At 39.5% G+C, this 20,626-nt stretch overlaps 1 protein-coding gene across 1 annotated transcript in view; it reads right to left on the bottom strand.

The window, feature by feature from the left end:
• Positions 1 to 20,626, bottom strand: part of PHRF1 (PHD and ring finger domains 1) — a 406,375-nt gene that overhangs the window by 197,226 nt on the left and 188,523 nt on the right. Inside the window, exon 12 of the mRNA XM_030201288.1 lies at positions 10,287 to 10,406. Coding sequence (XP_030057148.1) covers positions 10,287 to 10,406 — 120 coding nt within the window. The remainder of the gene's footprint in view (positions 1 to 10,286; positions 10,407 to 20,626) is intronic.

Below are 20,626 nucleotides of genomic sequence, written 5' to 3'. Positions count from 1 at the left end.
TTTAAACTCGCTCGAAGAGCTGTAAGTTCTAAACCCCTTTTTCTCACATTTTTTTTAACATCCTTATCCAGGCTTCCGAAACTGCCATTTCTTTCGGTAGCTTTTAAAGGTTTTCCCTAACAAGTGCTGTAGTTCACTATCTCAAGGACATGAGAATCTGGGAAGCTTGCCCACTTTAGCTGCCTTATCAGTCCAGCACTGCTTTGGCAGAGGAGGCTCTACAGTTCACTTTTAAAAGCTAAGAAAGTGATTTTTTTTTCCCTCTCCTCTCCCCCTTTTCCGTTCGTTTTTGTCCCTGTTCTATACTGAAGTGGTACAAGTTAAACAGTCATTTACACAGGTATTCTTTTTAACCTCTAACTAACTCCCTCTCTTATCTTTTTCGTATCTTTCATATCCGGTTTCATCTCTTGAAACTAGTAGAACTTTTTTCCCAACATATTCTCGACGATGGACTTATGCAAGGGTCCTTCCCTTAACGCCAATGAGATTTATGATTCCCTATCTCTAGATTTTCAGACTAGCTAAAACTGTTCTACAAGGTTAAGTTTGTCTTGCATGATTGCTTTTGTACTGCTTGCCCTAGCTTCCTTCCTGTTCTGCTCTACCACCCTCAAGCTTTCTTTTCATAGTTTGCTGTGCGGCAGCCTTAGTATACACGGTAAAGTTAAGGTGCCTTACCCGATGAGCTTACATGTTTTTTTCCCCTTTTAAAACAATATTTTTTTGCTTGCTACTTCTGGATTAGGTTTCAGAGATTCTTTCTAGGAACATGCCATATTTCTTATTTCCTTTTTCCCTTTATTTCTTAAATTTTTTTTTATTAATTTCTTCTACTAGTGTCATGCAATTAACTCTGATACCGATGTCTGGGACTTACACCCATCGAAGGGAATCCTTCAATGGATGACGGTATCTCAATTAACAGAAGCAGACTTCCATTCCATTTTCGGAGTGGCCTGCGGTTTCGGCATTATTGCCCAGCTATGAGTTACTTGTATGGATGACCGCGGGGTTAATAAAGAGACGTCTAACGACTTTCGTTGCGATTGTATACAGGTTGACTAGGGCATTCAATATTTTTGAACGGCTAGTTGTAACAGAGAAAATTCATAGTCTTTCAATGTTTTAGTTGGGTTAGTGGCAACAGAGAAAATTCCTCACCATAAATTTTTCAGTGTTTTGTTGTAAACGAGAAACATTCCAAACCACTGTAGGTCCATTAGAGGGGTTAGTGGTAAAAGAGAAGATTCCTAATCTGCGGAAATCCATTGGACCGCTGCTCTTCAACTCATAGGACCTTATTCGCTGGTTTTTTTTGAGTTTTTTGGGAGTGTTTGCAATGTCCCTTTTTGGGGGCTCTATCATGGGCTGGAGCTCATGGCCAATTGTAACCGGAATAATTCTTGGCAGGCAGTAGAAACCGAGATTTATTCCTGTCTTTAGAAGCACACTCTGGGGAGTAGTTTTTATTAATTTGGGATAGAGTAGTATAAATATATAATAGCTGACACTACGTATTTATTTACTTTTGTACTGTCTCTCGGTTCACAGTTTTTGTCTTGCTTTCTCCTAATGTCACTTGCGATTAAAGCGTAGAGCTTTCCGCCAATTCGTAATTTTTATTTTTTATTTTGGATCCCTTTGTTGGAGCACATTAATAGATGCATGAGTATGATTGTGTTATGTCTCTGCATGTTTTACTATTAGGATAATCATTGCATGTTTTTGTAAACTGTTAGCACATTATCATTTCTAGATCTCCCTGCTATCTCTGAAGCTGCCTTTTGAACCACTAACCTTGTACCAGGTTCTAGGACTGGTAAATATATATATTACTAATCTAGTTCATTGTTCTATAGCATGTTACAGGTCTGAAGCTTATTTATAGACCACTTGCTCACTAGGTCCCGGTATTATACATATTGGGTGATGTTGTTCACTACCCGTTATATCATATCTTCCTCTCCGCACCCAACACCAAGATACTGGTGATCTGACATCTATTCAGATCTCTGGTAAGGACTTTCCGTCCGAAACAAACCTTTCTATTTTGCGGTTGACCTCCCTATGCCACCGAGAGTTCGGAAGGGCATAGTGATCCCACCAACTGTTGTCTTTCTCAATTGATTTTCTGCGCTGGAGAGTACATTGCATGAATCGTGAGTATATTTTCATTTATTGTATGTGTTACTATTAAGTTTGCCGTTGTATACTTTCATGGCCTGTTGGATTAGCTCTAATTCAAATGTTTTATTTTACCAAATTTAGGATTAAGATCTTGTCCTCAGTACACAGGGACGCCTCTGTATGTGGGACAATAACTTTGTATGTGTATGAGTGTGGTTTTCCTTTTCTGTTTGTGTGCTGTGACTTGTGATTGGCTACTGGAATATTTATTTTCATATATTTTTTGTTTTTTTATACCCTAAACAATTCCTTAACCGTGCACAATTCCAATGATTGGTTTCGAACTACATCTAAACATATCTTGCTTCCTCTTCTGAACTTTAAGTTTTCTACTTATCAGGATTAGGTTACTGTTTCAATTTTATGTTTATATGTTGCTGTGTGTCCTGTGATAAATGACATAAATTACACCAGCTATTTATTAAGGGATCATTTCTTTAGTTTTAAATTAATGCTTTAAGGTTACTTTGAGAGATTGCCTATCAACTGCAGTGGTACTAAATCTCAACGGAGTGTTTTTTTCCCAGGATTGTATATTATTTCATTTAAACAATGTTTGTTTGATTTGTGACGTGATGTTAAATACCTGATTGTTTTTGATTTCTGATAAATTGCTTTCACTAGAAATGCAAGCACTTTTTAGTTTTAATTTTATAAGTGTATGTCCGTGTATGTGTTCTTTGAAAATTGCATAATTGTTTCAGATATTTCCTATGAAAGGTTCTATATTATATGCCATCTAAAGCACTGTTTCTTTGTGATGTTGGTTGAAATAACTAGTGCTGATGTTCACTTCCTGGTTCTCTATTGGGGATGTGTTCCGTAAGAATGAATTAACTGTTTTAATTTTTTCCTTTCACGTCTTATCTACAACTTTCAAACTTCCTTCCCTGCCTCTTAAAGATTTATAGTTTTAAGATATATTATGGTATAGAGTTCCAGCATTTCTGGTTCTCAATAGGGTTTAGAGATTAACCCTTGCATAATATAACTAACTGGTAAACCCGAACTAAAGAAATTCAGGTTGCTATTATTTTAGAGTTATGTTCAGATAACACTAGCTACAATTGCCAATTTCCTTTTTATTGAGACCCGTACCTATGGAAAACAGATAAAGTAATGACCTTCTCCTCTTTTCCTCTCCTGAAGTATTAATTCTATGAAGACTAATCACACCAGCATGAAGTTTTAATACGAAAACTTGAACTTACAGTTTTTGTCTGATGTTTAATCCTATCTTCAGTCACCATAATGTCCAATGCTTGTAGTGAGTAGTAAACTCAAATTAGACACAGGAAGCACCGTTATTTCATGATTTCCTTAAGACCGAATGATAGAGATTAACCCTTTGTAGTTCTTATTTTCTCTAAAGTTCATCTTTATAAATGCTTTGAACTCAGTATATGATGCAGGAATTCATTACGTGTTTCAGATTTTTAATAACTGGATGGGTTATTCTATGATTCTGTGTTATCCTTGTTACTTTGTTTAGAATTCAATTTACAATGTAGGCCTACAAGCTGTTCCATTTATCATACTGGTCCATATGAACATACCCTAAGGGTCAATTTATGCATTTATTGCATTAATAAAAATTATTATTATATCCTTGAATTTTACTAAAATGTTTTAAGAAATGCTCCTACGTGTCTCCTGCTTATAAATTGGCTCCTCCTCTGTATTTAAAATATACTCTAAATTGTAAATTGGTTCCTGGGAATATATAAGCTTATTTTTAGCTATCCCTCTGAAGGTGAATCTTGATATGCTGTCATAATTTAGGGCCCAAATTGTGAAAGCATAGAAAGGATCATTTTCGAATCTGATATAATTTTCATTTTCCAAATTGGCTCTGAACTGTTACAGAGGACTATAGGTAACTGTCCTTCTCATTTGATCTATTTAAACCTTGTAAAGGTCACGTGAGGAGGCCTCATAGAAATATATGGTTTTTACATCTTTCTTTTCTGATATTGGCTTTTCTCTATCTTTTAAAATATCATGTTAAAGGCTGCATTTTCCTGGAGCAGACTCTGACCACAATGTTTCCTCAGACTCTGCTTACTTCCTATGCGAGCAACATCTAATCTACATGGGAAAAAAAAAATTGTTTTCTATTTGTAACTTATGATTTTATATATTGAAACTACGCTCCACCTATTGGTGCCCCAAGGAACTAGCAATGCATTCTTTGACTTTTCTTTCTAATGATCCTGTACTAAGATTTAACTACTAGGCATTACTCGTATCTCATCTCTATTTATTAAGTCCTGTAGGTTGACTGAAGACTGCAAATCCAATTCCTGATCTACCGCCTCTATTCCAGTTTAGTACTTCTGCTGCAACTGACCTCTGACAAGAAGAAGGAGCACCAACTTCTCCAATGAGAATTTTCTTGTGTCCAAATGATGTCCTTAATTTAGACCTTCTCGGTTATGCTCTTAAATATTCTGCTGTATTAAATATTTTTGCAGGCTCATCTTTTCCAGAACTTACATGGCACTTTACGTATGAGCTCTCTATTACAACAGACAGCGACCGTGATTTCAGAAGATACTTCCATCACCTGGACTAGTTATGAGTTTTAAATCTCTGCACATTAGTCTTCTGCTTTGACCATGACTGTTTCCTAAGCTACCCTTCTTTCTGAATCATCTAGCTCGTAAGTCCTGCTGGCCTCCTGCAGCTGAGGGCTCAACCCTTGGTGAATGGTAGTCATCGTAGGTGAAGATTCCATATCTATTGGCGATAAATTGCGACGCATTGCCCTCCATACATCAATAAATGAACATTTGCCATCATCTCTTTTGTTCCACATACTTAACCATTGTTATTTGATCATGTCTTCGTAAAGATTACCAATCTGTCTTGCACGTTATGCAAGCCAGAAGTGGGGATATATTATGCAAATCCCAATTCCTAGTATTAAGAGGGTTGCAGTTGAAGCTCTAATCCCTACCAATCAGGAGATATAATTTCATATATACTATTGCTATTTATGTAAATTGGCTTTTCATTATTGAACCCTTCTAGTTTCCCTTTTGCTTTTGCACTTAATTAGCACTGTTTTCTCCATGTTGACATTGTCTTTCATGTCTATTCAATTCACACTGATTATGCCCACTAAGATATAGCAATGTATCATTCAGGCATACAGTTACTTTGCTTATTCCTTTACCAACCTCTGACTCTTCATGGACTAATTATGATTGTGCATGCCTAGAATAAAGACATGGAAAGATCCAAGTTTGTACACCGCAAGTACGTCTTCAAGATCTATCCAGGCCCAAATGATGTTAGATCCCCCAAGTTTATGGCAATAATCGTTACACCTTGCAAACTACTGGACCACAAGTCTTGGGTCCATGTGAAAGATATACGTGTTTACTCAGCCGCAGAACCAGATGTTACGAGCCTAACCATCTCAAGACCGGCAACTTCCTTCAGCAAGCCAGCCTGAAAACCCAGCCCTGTTGGATCTTCCAGAACTCCGTCCAGATTCTTCAACGCTTCCACCGCCTCGACCATGTTCGATGAAAGAAACTTTTGAACTGATACTTAATTTGAGAACTACTGTTGCTGTTTATGGACATTATAGATTCATATTATGTTTTATTTTCAGTTTAGCAGCAATCCTGTCTAGATATTGAAAAGGTTTTATTTTTATTTTCCTATTATTTCCTTTAATTGTTCTAATTGTTTTTCCACGAGTTTCCCCGTTATTTCTGTTTATGTAATTTAAATTGAAGTCGATATTGCTCAGATACAAGGGTAACATCAAACCCTAATACTACTACTACTACTATTTAACATTTCTAGAGCGCTACAAAGTGTACGCAGCGCTGTACAAACACAGAAGAAAGACAGTCCCTGCTCAAAGAGCTTACAATCTAATAGACAAAAAGTAAAGCATTTAAATTTAAAATATTTAAGCAGTCAAGCACAAGAGAACAGTCACAGAAGGACAGAAGATGTTGAAGGGTGGTCAGTGTGATTAGGTGTAACTCTGGTTGGAGTAGTGGGAGAAGGTGATAGAAGAATAGAAATGGGTGAGGTAAAGTAATGAGTGGGTTGATAGGGAGGTTATATAAGACATGTCACTCTAGGGGTGGGTGGGTAGAGGGGTAGGGTGGGTGGAAGCAGGAGAAGGTATTCTCTGCAGCCTATCTGTGAGATGGAAAATGCTCTCTGAAGCTGCTGCTATAAGTTGTTAGTTTTCTCTCCCTGAAAGAGATCCAAGCCACACCCACGAAGTTCAAACTGTCAGTGGGGAGGGTGAGGGGAGGAAATGGCAGTGCTTGATGAAAAAGAGAGCTCAGTTTGATAGGAGATATACTATAGGATGTCATTCTGAGGCCAGGCTAAGTCTAAAGCAGGAGAAGGTATTCTCTGCAGCCTATCTGTGAGATGGAAAATGCTCTCTGAAGCTGCTGCTATAAGTTGTTAGTTTTCTCTCCCTGAAAGAGATCCAAGCCACACCCACGAAGTTCAAACTGTCAGTGGGGAGGGTGAGGGGAGGAAATGGCAGTGCTTGATGAAAAAGAGAGCTCAGTTTGATAGGAGATATACTATAGGATGTCATTCTGAGGCCAGGCTAAGTCTAAAGCAGGAGAAGGTATTCTCTGCAGCCTATCTGTGAGATGGAAAATGTTCTCTGAAGCTGCTGCTATAAGTTGTTAGTTTTCTCTCCCTGAAAGAGATCCAAGCCACACCCACGAAGTTCAAACTGTCAGTGGGGAGGGTGAGGGGAGGAAATGGCAGTGCTTGATGAAAAAGAGAGCTCAGTTTGATAGGAGATATACTATAGGATGTCATTCTGAGGCCAGGCTAAGTCTAAAGCAGGAGAAGGTATTCTCTGCAGCCTATCTGTGAGATGGAAAATGCTCTCTGAAGCTGCTGCTATAAGTTGTTAGTTTTCTCTCCCTGGCTCTGATATCATAATGTAGGTGTAAACTCTGTTAGTATCAACCTGTTATGCAATTGTTTAACTTTGGTGTAGGCTTACTTGAGCTGCATGTCTTTCTATAGGTTTGACTAAGCTCCAAGAGGGGTAACGGATATATACAATGCTTCCCATACTTCCAGGTCATTATGCATATGTCAAGATCCATGCATGACCTTGGTTAATATAAATTTTCCTAGGATTGACCATTTTTGCTGTATGAGGCAACCTCATACTTGCTATCCACTTATTAGTGCTCATGATTGGATGCCAATGATGAGTACTAGTAAGGTCCAGGAATCCCGACCTGTTTAAGGATTCTGAATACCTACAACCTTAAACAGCCTGCAATCAGAGTACTATTTGTTGAGCCCATAACAATGCTTAATCAAAACCATTATTCCTTCCAAGGACCACTGAGACAGATACATTGGATTATCTCCCCATGCACTATGCTACAGATACAATAGAAGCCATAGAAAGACCTGAAAGTGTTTATTAGTATGATCCACCTGAAATTGCTATTACCCGCATACCTATATTTCATGGGATTTTGTAAATGAGCTCATGGATTAGTCCCATTCATAAAAACATTTCTCGCTACAGGTTTGAGTAAGTCTCAACCGAAAACTAAACAAATTGTACCAGTTGATCTTAAGACTCAGATAATTTGATGGCCTCATAGAATACCTTCTGGAATGGATGGTACCAAGGTACGTTAACCCTGGTGTCACCCTATGGGATAGGGTGAAGAGGGGAATGTTAATATATGGCCTAGCTTTAAGGCTACCACTGGAATAGTGATGGCCAAAGCTATGCAGCCTAAAACAACTGAAAAAGTACTGACTAGGCCAAACAACAAGTAAATGATTTAATATTTGAGAATCTGCAAAAAGCAGGTCTGAATAATGACTTCTGACACAAATTGGTACAATTTTTAAATCAAATATAGCATCTGTAATGAAAGATCAGATGAATAAAATGGAGCTTATTAGTTTTGGTATACAATGATACAGAGGTAATACAGAGTTCATGAGAAGGTATGAAAGGTATGAAAAGTATTGCAGCCGGAAGATGTGAAACTGTTATCTCAACGCTTCCCAAAACATGTTGATAATTAGCAGTAGCTGAGAACGGAAGGAGTTGGGTACATCAGATAGCAGATCGCATGGGAAAGTATGATCTCAGAAAGTGAGAAAGATTAGGAGCAAGGTTTCTCACCATTCACTTCTATGGAGAGGTTTGTGTATAAAAGAGGGGAGATTTTGGCTTAGTTTGAGAGTCTTCTCCGAAGCTTCTGTCAGACGGCGAAGCCCTGTGCGGCTGAAACCAGAATCTGATGTCTGTATTTGTATCAACTTGAAGACCTGTGTTTGGGTAAGAAATAAAATGTATCTATCTATCTAAACCTATCTCTGTCTCTATTTTTATTGATTCTATCTTCTCTTTACCTAACATTTAGCCTAAGGTAGATCACATACAAGTGACACTCAGTTTTGGACAGAAAGCAGTAGTTATGGGAATTAGTTTTCAATTACAGCTCCTAATGCCACCACCTTATGATTGGGTGACAATGGAGGTCAGAGAAACTATACAGAACCTGATATATGAAATAAGTACCTTTAGTCCCCCGTGTGACGGAGTCAGAAAGAGGTCTATAAGAAGAGGGAATTTAAAACAATATGTATACCCTAGAGAAGAGGAGGGACGGGGAGATATGATACAGATGTTTAAATACTTGAAAGGTATTAATATAGAAACAAATATTTTCCAGAGAAGGGAACACGGTAAAACTAGAGAACATCAATTGAGGTTGCAAGGTGATAGGCTTAGGAGTAATGTCAGGAAATTCTGGAATGCCCTCCCAAAAAGAGGTGAAGAAGAAAAAAACTGGCGGAATTCAAAACGGCGTGGAATGAACACACAGGATCTCTAATTAGAAAATGAATGGTATAAAACCAAAACTTGGGTTGCATATATGTTTGCATGTCAAGTGGTGTTTAGATGGCAACTCTGGCTGTATCAACTAAGGCTGGTGCTAGGCAGGCTTGTACGGTCTGAATCCCATATATTGCAATCTGGTTTAGGATGGGGTGTAGAGAGCATCAACAGAAACTCCAGTAGTTTGGAATGTGAGGATAGTGCCGGGCAGACTTTTATGGTCAATGTCCCGCAAATCACAAGACGGATTCGGATAGGCTGGTGGGCTTTAATGGCAACTCCAGCAGCTGGAACATAAGGACAGAGCTGGGTGGACTTCTAAGGTCTATGTAACAGAAACAACAAAGAAAGACTATGACCACATATTCAATATCACATTCATTGCTGATTTAATCTTGAATTGAGAATGAATGATACTGTTAGGCAGACTGAATGGACCATTAACTGCTTTTACCACTTACTATGTTACTATGTAAGTGGTAAAAGCAGTTAATGTAGCTGTGTTTAAAAAAAAGATTTGTGCAAATTTCTGGAGAAAAAGTCCATAAACATTTATTAAGGTAGACCTGGGGGCACCCACTGCTTATCCCTAGGGTTAAGTAGCATGGAATCTTTCTACTTTTTGGCACTTGTGACCTGGATTGGCCACTTCTGGAAACAGGATACTGGGTTAGATTGACCTTTGTTCTGACACAGTAGTGTTTTTATATAAGAGGAAGATGAGGCGTGAGCACCACTTTTAAGCATACTTACTAAATCCCCCCTAATCAGAAAGTCAGTGGTACAGCCATAATACCATACTTTTCTTTATGCACAGAATTTCTTCTATAGTACTTTTTGTCAGAATTTTGCTGTTGTTTACGCTCTACATTTCAATATAGTGCCATACCCTTTGCTACCCAAAACCAACTCACACTATCATTTCTAAATAATTTGTATCCATTTATTACAGTATATCATTGCTTATTGTCCTTCTCAAAGATTTTTTTAATCCAATATATTAGTATAATGTAATACTGGTCATTCAAATTTACCCATCTTATTTCAAGTTTCTTGCATTTGAATAGAGAATACTTAAGCAATCTGTTGTCAACCAGTGTGTGTACGAAACTAGGACTATTTGTCTTGGCTTGCCAATATCATTCTCAACTCGCCTGTCACCAGATTGTACCACAAGCAATATCGACACTGTTTCTCTTTTGAATGAGCTTACCTTGATAGCCCCACAGAAATAGGTCTGGCTACTGGCTGATGAGACTGTAAGGCAGAGCGGGAAAGGATTCGTCTCTTGGTGCTTAGAGGAGAAGCTGGGCTCACAGGATGTTCTTCATTACTGTCAAAAAAAGAAAAGCCAGACCAGCTCATTAGCATGACCAAAGATTATAATCAGTGCACTTAAAAAAAAAAAAAAAAAAAAAAAAAAGGCCAAGCCCTCCATTTGCTTCCATGGTCCAAAGTTATGTCCATTTAGGATGATTTTGCAGTTATGTTTCTGCAGTTTCCAATTAATGTTTCTTTCTCACTTGAATCACATTCAGACCATGAAGCACATTTCTGTGTGCTGAATCCTAGGATATAGTGGCAGATAAAAACCACAAAGCTCATTGTCTGTACATTTTCTCTTCTTAATGCAATACTACAGATCCTACTAGATCTCTAGCTTCAGCTTCACTTTCTCACCACTATTAAGGATTCTCTATGCTTGTCCTACAAATTTCTACAAAATATGATTTTTCACATCACCACCACCACTGGGAGCCTGATCAAAGCTAAGTTTCTGAATACAAAATATGATTTTTCACATCACCACCACCACCACTGGGAGCCTGATCAATGTAGCCACAGCTTTTCTATAAATAATGCTTTCTTCTATGGGTATATCCACTCCATCATCTATTAACAACCCCCCTTGATCTAGAAACAAATAATTACTCACAAGGAACAAGACATGCCTGGTTGCTGTGAAAAACTCCCAAAAGATCATGAAAACATCTGGATTCTTTACAGGTTTAGTATATTTTACAGTACCAGAACTGCCCAGTTACTCTTACAGGAGGGGACTTTTTGGCCAATTCTGATTTTGAACTTGCATTCTAGAGCAGTGTGAGATTTGTAGTCTGCCTCTATCCAATGAAATTAGTTCCGCAGGTCCCATAATGTATCAGGACAGGGCTGTCAGAAATCCAAGACTGGCCTAAAATCTTCTTCCTAGAACTGAGTAACTTGGAAGCCCTGTACTACCAACCTATAGATAATTAAGAGGTTGTTATGTATGACTTTTTAAGACATACAAGACCCTTCATTCAGATATGAACTATGATTGCTATGGAGAGATTCTTTTGCAGCCATATTCTACTATAACTTTATATATCCATAATACGTCAAATAAATGTATCATTTATACACAACTACTCAACTTCTTTTATTATTTTAAGATAATATCCTAGCCAAGAAATACAGCAGATAACAGAGAACTAGAACAGACTCCATAAAAAGAAAGACTTGAGTTTGGAATCCTTTACTTAGCTGCAGCTAAAGCAATACAATTGTGTATAGCCAAGTGAGAAGTCTAATTAACCTTTAACATCTGGAAATAGGAATGCAAATTTGTTTAAAAAACAAAATGAAAAATGCAGTAAAAAGTCTACTTTGTTTCCGTGTGTGCATGCATGCATTAATGAATAAATAAATAAATGTATGTGCCAAATATTTGTTTTGTTTGCCAGTCAAGTCTATAAGCCATCAAAAGGTCTATGGGGAAAGAGAAGAACTGCATGTACTTTTTAACTCAGACACTCTAGAGACAGTGAGGGACAGGAAAAGGAACAGGCCCCAATCCCTTGTAAGAGATTTTCAACCAGAGAATCCCAGCTTTTTTGCTCAAAGTGAAACAGATGCCAACACAGCCACCATTTGAAGCCAGTCTCTTGCATAAGAGCTCTCCAGACAAGATACAGGTTATTTTCTTCTTAGAGAGCTTAAAGAAAGATAAAATGATTAAAAGAAAGATAAAATGATTTTGAGCCCTCAATTTAGCCTGCAGCTTTGTTACCTTAGATTGACCAAGGGCAGCTGAAAGAGCAGTCATTGTTCCTATCAGACTTTTCCAGCATGTGTCCTTAGGAAAGATTAATTGTGACAAGTTACATTTGTTTTATTTGCGTATAAAGGTGATGGGCATGATTTGGTGTTATATGTACTATAGGCAACTGAAAGTTTGCTTGGACTGGTAAAATATACAAGCACACTAAATAAATATATAAATATTGTGGTAAATAGACCAGCACAGCAGTAGAAGAGTATTATGAATTGTTAGTCAGTGAATACATAGTGAACTCTCAGGAGATCAGAAGCATCTTTTGTATAGTACCATGTAAAATCATTTGTGACAACACATCCACTAGTGCTAGTTCAGGAGATGCAACTCCTAATCTGGGGACTCTGTCTTCCACTAAAACAGTAGCACAAGAAAGAAGTTGCCCATCTTCTAAGCTGACCACATCAAGCCCTTCCTCCAGTGAGGTGGCAGCCCTGCAGCCCTCAAGCCTCCTATCATCAATGGCAAGCCATCATGGTATCGATCAGGTGCATCCCTGTCCTGGAAGTGGAACTAGGCATCAAAAGTGCTTACATAATTACTCCAGGGAAAATTCTAAGAAAAATAAAAAGGAATATTCTGCACACTTATTTGCAATTTTCTTGTCCAGAATTCTCCCATTATAAGAGCTGGTATCTCTCCCTAGACATGAAATACCCCCCCTCCCCACCAAAGCAGTTTCCCATGCATCTTCCTACAGACCTCCACACCATTCCCATGGCACACAAACACATCCGTCATCACCTTTTCCAGCCCCCCTTACTCCATCTGTCTTTATTCCAGTCCCGTCCCCCCTACCTTCATGCACACGCACATACACCAGCCACCTTTTTTCTATCCCCCCACATGCCATGAAAGGGCTTAGGATGAAGTTAAGAAGTTATAGGCTAAAGAATAACTTAAGGGAATACTTGTTTATAGAAAAGAGTTCTGGATGCATGGAACAGCCTCCCGGTGGAGGTGATGGAGACGAGGGCTGTGTCTGCATTTAAGAAAGCATGGGATAGATACACAGGATCTCTTACAAAGAGGAGATAGTGGATGCTGAGGATGGGCAGACTGGATGGGCTGTTTGGCTCTTATCTGCCATCATGTTTCTCTGCATCATCCACTTTATTCCCCCTTTTCCAGCCTCCCCCCCTCACTTAATCCATCTTTATTGCAGCCCCCTTCCTGCACACACACACACCAGTCACGTTTTTCCAGCCCCAACCATGCTTTATCCACGTTTCCTTTTCAGAGCCCCCCCCAATGCCCCTCACTCACTGCCTTTCCTGCACAGAATTCTGTGCAGTCTACTTTCTGGCTGCCTCCCTCCCTTTCTACCTGCACCCTCACCGGCTTTAGCACAGCACATCGGGCTGCTTCCTGTTCCTCTGCCATACCAGGCCTGACTGTTCCTTTGAACTGTACAGGCCTCTGTACAGGCGAAAGGCAGAAACTACCCAACACCAAGGCAGAAGAGAAACAGGAAGCATCACAATATGCTATAGAGCAGATCCTCCTTGTGCTGCGCTGAAGCTTGTGATTATGCAGGGAGAAAGGCAGCCAGAAAGCAGACTGCACAGAATTCTGTACAGGAAAGGCAGAATTTTTCGGAGGTGAGGAATTCTGTGCAAATTCTGTGTTGCGCAGTAGCGAAGAATTCTTCCAGGAGTACACAGTGCGCTGATTAAATAATCACCCTTGATCATTTAAAGTGGTATTGCAGCTATTAGCCCCAAAGTACAAAATGTCCACCAGAACTCACACCTGGATGTAGGTGTAGGTTGTGGCTTAGGCAGATGGAAATAGCATACATTTTATAACGAATATCTGAACCACTCAGGGTGCAAACAAACACCTTCCGTTCCCTGACAGCACACTGATGGTAAATGGACAAGATGGAAATAAGTCAGTGGCTCTCAAAGGGTGGGGGTGCACAGGCCACGTATAGGAGTAAAATCCTACATACCCAGATAATGGACCAGATACAATTTCAACCATCTTAGAAAACATGAAGGGGATGCTGGAGAACTGGCTAGACCTAACAGACAAGAATACACTCCCCCCTCCCCCCACCACAGACAGTGGCAGCAACATGATCAGAGCTCATGACATTAACGGAAGACCTTAGGCTGTATGGGAGACGGAGAGATGGACAAAAAAGTGAGAACAGTTCAAGGAGGATATCAGGAAGTCTTTAATGTCAACAGCTTAAAAAAAAGAACCCAACAAGACTGTGTTTCGGCGCCAAAGCCTGCATCAGGGGTCTAATAAATCTCTTTATGTTGTTGCTGGTTGGTTAACCAAGAGTAATATAGCTGTTTGGCTTCCTTAAATCATAGAAATGTTGCGCTACAACCAACCAGCAACAACATAAGAGATTTATTAGACCCCTGATGCAGGCTTTGGTGCCAAAACACGGCCACGCCAGGTTCCTTTTTTAAGCTGTTGGCTTTACTTTCTAATATCCTCCTTGAACTGTCCTCACTTTTTTGTCCATTGCTTTTGTTGTACGTGAGGGCTTTCCTCCTTTTTGTTTTTTTGGGAGAGGGAGAGAGCCAGGAGGGTTACATTCTCCAAGATCTGATAGAGAGGTCACAGGGCATTTCAACCACAGCCTCTGAACCACCTTATTCAGGATATGGGCACCAAATAGAATTCCATCTACCTCATCATGCAGAGGTTAGTGAAGCAGCAGACAACTTCATAATCATCTTGGAAGGTAGATGCAGGTTTAGATCACCAAGACTGGATTTAAATGACATTGGTGGTGCAGGTCAAGGATCCCTTCAAGGAAGCCAGAACCTTGAGCTCAACTTTGGCCTGTAATTAAGCTGCTGGAGGAGGTTAGGTTTCCGTCAGGAGTACGGAATGGCACGGAAGGTGTTGGTGCTGGTAGGGTGCTTGCAGCTGTAACTGCAAAACTGGCTCCAACCCCTCACTTGTTTGCATGTTAATAAAGTGAAAGGGGGTATTGCTCTTTAGTTCAAAGCTCTTACTTACTGGCAGGAGATTCTGGTACTACAGGAATGTAAGTGCCAGAGGTAGAGGAGAGGTCAATGAAAGAGTGAGCACCATTTGCAACAATGTCAGTCTGCATCAAAAGCATCCTGTCACTTATCATGCTTTCCTCCTCCTTTATCCATCACAAGACAGGATCTCCTGACACTATCCATAGCTTTTGCAGTTGGCAGCAGAGATCAGTATCTCTCCTCTCCCACATTTAAGGAGATTCCTGCACAAATGTCAATCAAGGGGTACCTCACAAAGCACCGTGAAGTCACAGACACAGACTTCTGGCATACATAGAAACACAGAAACATGATGGCAGAGAAGGGCCAAATGGCCCATCCAGTCTGCCCTTCCTGAGTAATCACTAACTCCTCCTTTTCCTAAGTAACCTCCTTTTCCCTAAGGGACCCCACGTGTCTGTCCCATGCTTTCTTAAATTCTGACACAGTCTTCATCTGCACAACCTCCACCGAGAGGGTATCCCACGCATCCACCACCCTTTCCCACATCAAAAATGGGGTTTGTCCCACCTCAAAAATGTGTGGGACAAACACAAAGGAATCCTGTTTAGAAGGATCGGATCCAAAGAAGCTTAGGAGAGATTAGGTAGAAAAACCAGTGCTAGGCTGACTTCTATGGTCTGTGACTTGATGGAAGCCAAGTAGATCTGGACAGGCCGGAGTGGAACTTTTCAGGTGCTCTGACAACAACTTCAGAAATTTTAGAACAAGGCCGTTGCCTGGCAGACTTCTACTGTCTATGCCCTAAAAATGGCAAGGATAAATCAAGTCACAAAAAATCAGGAAGAACAAATCCACAAACCAAGTTAAACCTTAAACTCACTATAATAAACTTGTGTTCAAAATAATTTATCTTTTTTTATTTTTATGTATGCACTTTAAAAAAAAAATACTATAAAGTGTTTTAAATTATTTTAAATGTGCTCAGACCATACCGTTTACATCCATTATATCCCCAAGAGGAATATGTGGTGGTGTCACAATGGAACCATCATTGCACATATGATGTTCCACCTCCTAATATTTGTGTATGTACATACAGCTGAGCCCAAGTAGATCTTAATCACCGGTGTATGCGTATATTTATAATACATATGTATAAGTCATAAACTACTCACATTAAATATTGCTAGACTTGAGCTCAAACCTCCACCCATAAATTATGGTGCTTTCCTTATTACCATCTAATATATGGATAATAAAACATACCATTCAACATTTGTTTGAACCTAAAGGAGGTAAATGTTAATTCATGACACCCTGATCTCACTTGCCCCACATATCTTACATAAACCAACCCACAATGCGATATACACCCATATTCACATAATTATTTCACTTCCCTTGGGGTATATTGTGCTCGTGCTTCATTAAAATCACATATCATTCATCCATTCCAATCTTGCCATCAAAATAACTGCTCCCTTTAACTCTGGCCGAGTTTCAAAAGTCTTCATCAGAAAGGGAAAAATACTAATCTTTTAAACCAATTTACAGGCATCATAAATCCCCCGGGTAGGATCGCCTCTGGAACCCTTCCTCACTCCACGGAGAGCCAAATATTAGGAGGTGGAACATCATATGTGCAATGATGGTTCCATTGTGACACCACCACATATTCCTCTTGGGGATATAATGGGTGTAAACGGTATGGTCTGAGCACATTTAAAATAATTCAAAACACTTTATAGTATTTTTTTTTAAAGTGCATACATAAAAATAAAAAAAGATAAATTATTTTGAACCCAAGTTTAATATAGTGAGTTTAAGGATAAATCAAGAACAGGTATACATATGATGTAACACTTCATAACATATGTAATGAGTTTACATTATCGGGCAGACTGGATGGACTGTACAGGTCTTTATCTGCCGCCATCTACTATGTTACTATGTTTTCCGTGAAAGAGTCCTCCTAAGCCTATTTCCTCTTAACTTCATCCTATGCCCTCTCATTCCTGAGTTTTCGTTCACTTCAAAAAGGTTCACCTCCTATACAGTAATGCCACTGAGTTATTTAAACATCTCTATCATATCCCCATCTCTCCTGTCTCTCTTCCAGCATATACATGTTGAGGTTCATGAGCCTCATCCTATGTCCACTTGATCCTTTCTCCAGTAAATTTCATGACCGCTTTGCCAGATTCCACTCTCACTTGGTTAACTAACTTATACTGGGTGCATAACGTTGCAGTCTGGCCACATTTCATCAAGCTTGTCCGGCATTTCCTTTCCTGCCCACCAACCAATGTGCTTAGTGAACAGATTGTGTCCTCAGTCATTGAGAATTAAGTCTACATTGTTCATAGGTGGAACCAGAGCTGGTCCTTATTAAAATAAACCTTTTTGTGCTATGTTTCCCTGAATTTCCACACGAGTGGCAGGAAGACTGAGAGCACAGCAATATTTCATACAGCTGGGTATTTCCTGCCCAGTGTAAACACCAATGGTCAAAGCTTTGGAGGTCTTCACCTTAAATGAACCAGTGTTCACACTTTTTGACAATACTGCTCATGCTACTTTTTGTTCCACTGGAGTATTTTGGCCCAAAATACACACAAAAAAAATCTCTTCTCCTTTACTGCTTCTTTCACAGTGCCTTGGCCTCTTCATGTCTCTCTTGTTACTGCCAGCCTGCTCTAGCTGTTTTGGCCCTGTTTTGGTTCACACTTGCTCCCTCCATTACTCTACATCTAGTGCTCTTGTGATATAGATGTTTATGTTTATTTAGCCTTGATGAATCAACTTTAACAAATAAACCAAATCGATTTACAAAAAAAAATTGTTTTTAACATATAAGTAAAACAAACAATCATACAATAGAGAAGTAAAAATAAAACTGCAAAACTTCTATATTTCCTTCAGGCATCCTCCGTCAACCAAAGCAGACCCACATTAAATAATTGAAAGAAAATGTGTTTTCAACCCTACTTTAACATTTTTTTTAGCAAAGACTCTACTCTTATGTATAGGGGAAGATTATTCCACAAAAATGGAGCCAAAAAATACAAAGCACTTTTCCTTGTTGTTTCATAATAGGCTTGTCTCAGATTAGGTAGAACAAGTCTATGATGACTGAGCGAGGGCAAACAACATGCTGGAGTATAGGGAATAGTCAGTATTGACAAATAATCAGGCAGACCCATATAAACTGCTTTACGTGCCAAAGTGAGAATCTTAAACTATATACTTAAATGTCCTGGTAACCAATGCAATTTCAGCAACAAAGGGGTAATATAATCAGTACGTCTGGCATTACAAAGTAAACAAGCCGCCGTATTTTGGAGAGTCTGCAAATGTTTTAAAGCAGAATTCGGGACACCAGCATAGACCACGTTACAATAGTCTGGAACACAGAGGGAAATAAGCACCTCCTGCAAACCACCCCCCCTAATTTTATAAGAATTAAACATAACAGAGAGAAAGATAATAAAAAAGAAATATTCTAGGAACCCCAGGCATACAAGACTGAAGGAACTGCACAGCCTAACATCCACACAACCACCACCTGCTAGAAACCTAGAAGATACCGACTCTGAAGGGACTGCAAAGCTGGTACATAGGACTGCATGGAGTTCAGAATTCTGTGTCCCCATCTTATGGTAGAAGTGCATAACCCATTAGTCTGGGCTGGTCTAGAGGGATGCTAAGGAACTAGTGTTTAGTGTTTAAACTAGAGGGTGGGGGTAACAAAAGGAAACAAGGGATTTCAGAAAGTCACCTCCAGAATAAACATGATGGCAGAGGGAAAGGTCATGTAAATACAGAAACACACCTGATAGAACTGAAAAATGAGCTTGCGGAGCTATTGTTAGTAATATATAATTTATCCTTAAAATCGAGCGTGGTACCGGAAGATTGGAGGGTGGCCAATGTAACGCCGATTTTTTTAAAAAGGTTCCAGAGGAGATCTGGGAAATTATAGACCGGTGAGTCTGGCGTCTGTGCTGGGCAAAATGATAGAGACTATTATAAAGAACAAAATTACAGAGCATATTCAAAAGCATGGATTAATGAGACAAATTCAACATGGATTTAGTGAAGGGAAATCTTGCCTCACTAATCTACTACATTTCTTTGAAGGGGTGAACAAACATGTGGATAAAGGGGAGCCGGTTGATATTGCGTACCTGGATTTTCAGAAGGCGTTTGACAAAGTACCTCATGAAAGACTCCAGAGGAAATTGGAGAGTCATGGGATAGGAGGTAGTGTTCTATTGTGGATTAAAAACTAGTTAAAAGATAGAAAACAGAGAGTAGGGTTAAATGTTCAGTATTCTCAATGGGGTTCCCCAGGGCTCTGTGCTGGGACCGCTGCTTTTTAACATATTTATAAATGATCTAGAGATGGGAGTAACTAGTGAGGTAATTAAATTTGCTGATGACACAAAGTTATTCAAAGTTGTTAAATCGCGGGAGGATTGTGAAAAATTACAAAAGGACCTTACGAGACTGGGCGTCTAAATGGCAGATGATGTTTAATGTGAGCAAGTGCAAAGTGATGCATGTGGGAAAGAGGAACCCGAATTATAGCTATGTCATGCAAGGTTCCACGTTAGGAGTCACAGACCAAGAAAGGGATCTAGGTGTCGTCGTTGATGATATGTTGAAACCTTCTGCGGCTAAGAAAGCAAATAGAATGTTAGGTATTATTAGGAAAGAAATTGAAAACAAAAATGAGGATGTTATAATGCCTTTGTATCGCTCCATGGTGCAACCGCACCTCGAATATTGTGTTCAATTCTGGTCGCCGCATCTCAAAAAAGATATAGTGGAATTAGAAAAGGTGCAGAGAAGGGCGACAAAAATGATAAAGGGGATGGGACGACTTCCCTATGAGGAAAGGCTAAAGCGGCTAGGGCTCTTCAGCTTGGAGAAAAGGCGGCTGAGGGGAGATATGATAGAGGTCTATAAAATAATGAGTGAAGTTGAACAGGTAGATGTGAAGCGTCTGTTCACGCTTTCCAAAAATACTAGGATAGAGGGCATGCGATGAAGCTACAATGTAGTAAATTTAAAACAAATCAGAGAAAATGTTTCTTCACTCAACATGTAATAAAACTGGGAAAATCCACTATTTCTGGGATAAGCAGTATAAAATGTTTTGTACATTTTTGGGATCTTGCTGGGTATTTGTGACCTGGATTGGCCACTGTTGGGAACGGGATGCTGGGCTCGATCGACCTTTGGTCTTTCCCAGTATGGCAATACTTATGTACTTGTAGGTACAAGCAAGTGTCTCAATGAGTGGATGAGACGATGGTGCTGGGAGGAGGGTTTTAGATTTGTTAGGAACTGGGCAACATGGGGGGAAGTGACATCACGCTCCGCAATGGAGGTCTAGAAGTGGAGCTCCTGAACACCAGCCGGAAAAAACAAAATATACAGTGATAATCTGGACCCTCGAGCAATTTGAAGCGGCGCATTAGAACGGCGATA

Source organism: Microcaecilia unicolor, chromosome 4, assembly GCF_901765095.1.
Source record: "Microcaecilia unicolor chromosome 4, aMicUni1.1, whole genome shotgun sequence".
Taxonomy (NCBI): Eukaryota; Metazoa; Chordata; class Amphibia; order Gymnophiona; family Siphonopidae; genus Microcaecilia; species Microcaecilia unicolor.
Note: the sequence above shows the minus strand (reverse complement) of the source record. Positions and strands in the feature narration are given on the sequence as shown.